This window comes from Hyla sarda, chromosome 5 (genome assembly GCF_029499605.1).
Source record: "Hyla sarda isolate aHylSar1 chromosome 5, aHylSar1.hap1, whole genome shotgun sequence".
Classification (NCBI taxonomy): Eukaryota; Metazoa; Chordata; class Amphibia; order Anura; family Hylidae; genus Hyla; species Hyla sarda.
In genome coordinates, this window is record NC_079193.1 from 15,795,051 (window position 1) to 15,801,050 (window position 6,000).

The window sequence follows — 6,000 nt, forward strand, 5'->3', positions numbered from 1 at the left end:
AGTATAGGATGGAGGACAGCAGAGATAATAGGATGGAGGACAGCAGAGATAATAGGATGGAGGACAGCAGAGATAATAGGATGGAGGACAGCAGAGATAATAGGATGGAGGACAGCAGAGATAATAGGATGGAGGACAGCAGAGATAATAGGATGGAGGACAGCAGAGATAATAGGATGGAGGACAGCAGAGATAATAGGATGGAGGACAGCAGAGATAACAGGATGGAGGGCAGCAGAGATAACAGGATGGAGGACAGCAGAGATAATAGAATGGAGGACAGCAGAGATAATAGGATGGAGGACAGCAGAGATAATAGGATGGAGGACAGCAGAGATAATAGGATGGAGGACATCAGAGATAATAGGATGGAGGACATCAGAGATAATAGGATGGAGGACATCAGAGATAATAGGATGGAGGACAGCAGAGATAACAGGATGGAGGAAAAGCAGAGATAATAGAATGGTTGACAGCAGAGATAATAGGACGGAGGACAGCAGAGATAATAGTATGGAGGAGAGCAGAGATAATAGGATGGAGGACGGCAGAGATAACAGGATGGAGGACAGCAGAGATAATAGGATGGAGGACAGCAGAGATAATAGGATGGAGGACAACAGAGATAACAGGATGGAGGACAGCAGAGATAACAGGATGGAGGAGAGCAGAGATAATAGGATGGAGGACAACAGAGATAACAGGATGGAGGAGAGCAGAGATAATAGAATGGAGGACAGCAGAGATAATAGGATGGACGACAGCAGAGAGTATAGGATGGAGGACAGCAGAGATAATAGGATGGAGGACATCAGAGATAATAGGATGGAGGACATCAGAGATAATAGGATGGAGGACAGCAGAGATAATAGGATGGAGGACAGCAGAGATAATAGGAGGGAGGACAGCAGAGAGTACAGGATAGAGGACAGCAGAGATAATAGGATGGAGGACAGCAGAGATAATAGGATGGAGGACAGCAGAGATAATAGGATGGAGAACAGTAGAGAGTATAGGATGGAGGACAGCAGAGATAATAGGATGGAGGACATCAGAGATAATAGGATGGAGGACAGCAGAGATAACAGGATGGAGGAGAGCAGAGATAATAGGATGGAGGACAGCAGAGATAATAGGATGGAGGACAGCAGAGACTATAGGATGGAGGACAGCAGAGATAACAGGATGGAGGACAGCAGAGATAATAGGATGGAGGACAGCAGAGATAACAGGATGGAGGACAGCAGAGATAATAGGATGGAGGACAGCAGAGATAATAGGAGGGAGGACAGCAGAGAATATAGGACGGAGGACAGCAGAGATAATAGGATGGAGGACAGCAGAGATAATAGGATGGAGGACAGCAGAGATAATAGGATGGAGGACAGCAGAGATAATAGGATGGAGGACAGCAGAGATAATAGGATGGAGGACAGCAGAGATAACAGGATTGAGGACAGCAGAGATAATAGGATGGAGGACAGCAGAGATAATAGGATGGAGGACAGCAGAGATAATAGGATGGAGGACAGCAGAGATAATAGGATGGAGGACAGCAGAGATAACAGGATGGAGGACAGCAGAGATAATAGGATGGAGGACGGCAGAGATAATAGGATGGAGGACAGCAGAGATAATAGGATGGAGGACAGCAGAGATAATAGGAGGGAGGACAGCAGAGAATATAGGACGGAGGACAGCAGAGATAACAGGATGGAGGACAGCAGAGATAATAGGATGGAGGACAGCAGAGATAACAGGATGGAGGACAGCAGAGATAATAGGATGGAGGACAGCAGAGATAATAGGAGGGAGGACAGCAGAGAATATAGGACGGAGGACAGCAGAGATAATAGGATGGAGGACAGCAGAGATAATAGGATGGAGGACAGCAGAGATAATAGGATGGAGGACAGCAGAGATAATAGGATGGAGGACAGCAGAGATAATAGGATGGAGGACAGCAGAGATAACAGGATGGAGGACAGCAGAGATAATAGGATGGAGGACAGCAGAGATAATAGGATGGAGGACAGCAGAGATAATAGGATGGAGGACAGCAGAGATAATAGGATGGAGGACAGCAGAGATAACAGGATGGAGGACAGCAGAGATAATAGGATGGAGGGCAGCAGAGATAATAGGATGGAGGACAGCAGAGATAACAGGATGGAGGGCAGCAGAGATAATAGGATGGAGGACAGCAGAGATAACAGGATGGAGGGCAGCAGAGATAATAGGATGTTTATTAGTGAGTATTGATACAATGGCCCCGGTGTAGCTGATCATAGTATCAGGTCTCCTACAATCCAACTTCCCCTTTAAAACATAACACTAAATTGCATCCTGGTCCGCATTGTCCTAATGCTGTGATTATAGATGGATGATGATTATAATAACACCCGGGGAGATAATTGCCTAAAATATAGTAAAAACAACATAATGAAAACTATAATTCAGGTTCCCCCCAGACAGTACCGGCGCATCATCACCTCGAACAAGTCCCTATAATCCAGGACAACGTCTCATAGATGAAGCTCATTACTATGTCTCTCCTGTTACAACATGTCAGATTATAAAGTTATCATCACCGCGCCCACACCTTCCCCTACATCAGTGGTCTCCAAACTGCGGCCCTACAGATGTTGCAAAACTACAACTCCCAGCATGCCCGGAAAGCCAACGACTGTCTGGGCATGCTGGGAGTTGTAGTTTTGCAACATCTAGAGGGCCACAGTTTGGAGACCACTGCCCTACATTCACGCTTTCTGATCTACGGACACCTTCCTCTACATCAGTGGTCTCCAAACTGCGGCCCTCCAGATGTTGCAAAACTACCTTACTGTTGTTGACTGTCCGGGCATGCTGGGAGTTGTAGTTTTGCAACATCTAGAGGGCCACAGTTTGGAGACCACTGCCCTACATTCATGCTTTCTGATCTACGGACACCTTCCTCTACATCAGTGGTCTCCAAACTGCGGCCCTCCAGATGTTGCAAAACTACATTACTGTTGTTGGCTGTCCGGAAATGCTGGGAGTTGTAGTTTTGCAACATCTGGAGGGCCGCAGTTTGGAGACCACTGCCCTGCATTCAAGCTTTCTGATCTACAGACACCTTTCCCTACAGCAGTGGTCCCAAAACTGCGGCCCTCCAGATGTTGCAAAACTACAACTCCCAGCATGCCCGACAACGTCCCAGAGATGAAGCTCATTACTATGTCTCTCCTGTTACTACATGTCAGATTACAAAGTTATCATCACCGCGCCCACACCTTCCCCTACATCAGTGGTCTCCAAACTGCGGCCCTCCAGATGTTGCAAAACTACAAATCCCAGCATGTTGAACTATATAGTAGTAAATAGTATAGGTCAGTGTTTCCCAACCAGGGGTGCCTCCAGCTGTTGCAAAACTAGAACTCCCAGCATGTTGGACTATATAGTAGTATATGGTATAGGTCAGTGTTTCCCAACCAAGGGTGCCTCCAGCTGTTGCAAAACTAGAACTCCCAGCATGTTGGACTATAGAGTAGCATATAGTATAGGTCAGTGTTTCCCAACCAGGGGTGCCTCCAGCTGTTGCAAAACTAGAACTCCCAGCATGTTGGACTATATAGTAGTATATAGTATAGGTTAGTGTTTCCCAACCAGGGGTGCCTCCAGCTGTTGCAAAACTAGAACTCCCAGCATGTTGGACTATAGAGTAGCATATAGTATAGGTCAGTGTTTCCCAACCAGGGGTGCCTCCAGCTGTTTCAAAACCACAAATCCCAGCATGTTGGACTATATAGTAGTATATAGTATAGGTCAGTGTTTCCCAACCAGGGGTGCCTCCAGCTGTTGCAAAACTAGAACTCCCAGCATGTTGGACTATATAGTAGTATATAGTATAGGTCAATGTTTCCCAACCAGGGGTGCCTCCAGCTGTTGCAAAACCACAAATCCCAGCATGTTGAACTATAGAGTAGTATATAGTATAGGTCAGTGTTTTCCAACCAGGGGTGCCTCCAGCTGTTGCAAAACTACAACTCCCAGTATGCCCGGACATCCATTGGCTGTCCGGGCATGCTGGGAGTTGTAGTTTTGCAACATCTGGAGGGCCGCAGTTTGGAGACCACTGCCCTACATTCACGCTTTCTCATCTAGCAGAGCTGAGTTTGTCATTTGGCACAATTCATCACTCCTAGGCTCCTTCCAGATGAACCTACTGCCTTCTATTAACTCCGAGTTGTCGCGCAGAGGGTGAAATGACACATTCAGCTCTGCTACATCTGTCAAACGTAACAATTAGCTGTCAGACAGCGACAAGACGGATAGAACCTACCCAACCAGTAGTGCAGGTTGTAATATTTGCTGTTATTCTTCACTATAGTTTGGAGGACGATATAAGCGTCTCCCACGTAGAAGTTTCCGTACAGATTTTCCGGGACGGGGACCAGGTCCATCTTCTCGATTCTCCAGATCTGGAGGCCGGATTTCTGGCCGGCATTGGCGAACTCCTTGTGATAGAGGACCATGGTGGATGCAGCAGAGAGAGAACAAAAGGGAAGCAACTTCTGGAGCAGCTGCTGTGCGCTGTGCTGCGCGACGCTCATATACAGCAGAGCCAGGAAGAGGGAGTAGTGCTGTGGTGTAGTAGGTGTGCCTCACTGCAACGTGCAGCCCCGGCCTGAGAAAACACGACTCACACAGCCGCTATTCATGCCCCTGGATATTATTAGCCCGGAATGTATTTTTTTGGGTAGAGATGATGGTTATGTTGTGCGTAGGGTTGTTACCTTTCTTTCCCCCCCCCCCAAAAAAATACCGGCCATGCTAATTTGCATAATTAATTATATATTCTGACCCATATAACTTTTTTATTTCTCCTTATACCGGCCTGTATGAAGGCCAATTTTTTGCACCCCAATCTGTAGTTTTTAGCAGGACCGTTTTTGTTTTGTTGTGACTTTTTGATCGCTTTTTTTAATTAAATTCGGGAGTTGCGGTTAGCGACTAACTACAACTCCCAGCATGCCCTGATACAGCCTGTGGCTCAGCAGCTGCCCCAAATGAAAACTACAACTCCCAGCATGTTGGACTATATAATAGTATATAGTAAAGGTCAGTGTTTCCCAACCAGGGGTGCCTCCAGCTGTTGCAAACTACAACTCCCAGCATGTTGGACTATATAGTAGTGTATAGTATAGGTCATTGCTTCCCAACCAGGGGTGCCTCCAGCTGTTGCAAAACTACAACTCCCAGTATATCTAACAGTCTATAATGATGAGCGGCATAGGCCATATTCGAATTTGCGATATTTTTCGAATATATGGACGAATATTTGTCCTATGTTCGTGAAATTCGCATATTCGCTATTTTCGTTCTCTTTTTTTTCCATGCAAAAATTCGTAATTAAATTTGCATAGTGCACATGCGCAATTATATCACCTAAAAGAAGGGGAGAGATTAGTGTCCAGTCTGGAAGTGGCGATATTCGCATAAATATTTGCATAAATTTGCATAAAAAAAAAAAAAAAATATATATATATATATATATATATATATATATATATATATACATATATATATATATATATGTATATTTGTCATTACAAATATATATCACTATATTCTAAATATTCGTGAAATTGCGAAGTGCCAATATATTTGGTAAAAATTAGCATTTTGAATATTCGCGGTCAACACTAATAGACAACAAGCTATCTATAGGGTGACAGGGACCCCCTTTATCTAATTCTAGTGCCCTGCACAGGTTACACATAGGGTCTGGCCTCCTGACCTTACACACAGGACCGTAGCTATAGAGGTAGCAGAGGTAGCACCGGGGCCCTGGTACCTAAGGGGGCCCCAAAGCACATCTGCCCCATAAGAGACCAATTATTATAATTGGCATATAGGGCCCTGTTTCAGATTTTGCATCGGGGCCTAGAAGCTACAAGCTACGCCTCTGCTTACACATGACCATATATCTCAGTGGTCTCAAACTGTGGCCCTCCAGAT

The 6,000-nt window shown here is 45.4% G+C and overlaps 1 protein-coding gene across 1 annotated transcript in view; it reads right to left on the minus strand.

Annotated features, from left to right (window-relative positions):
* LOC130272905 (scinderin-like) overlaps nucleotides 1-4,606 on the minus strand; it is a 154,461-nt gene extending 149,855 nt beyond the window's left edge. Inside the window, exon 1 of the mRNA XM_056518912.1 lies at nucleotides 4,322-4,606. Coding sequence (XP_056374887.1) covers nucleotides 4,322-4,592 — 271 coding nt within the window. The 5' untranslated portion in view covers nucleotides 4,593-4,606. The remainder of the gene's footprint in view (nucleotides 1-4,321) is intronic.
* Nucleotides 4,607-6,000: the final 1,394 nt, after the last annotated feature.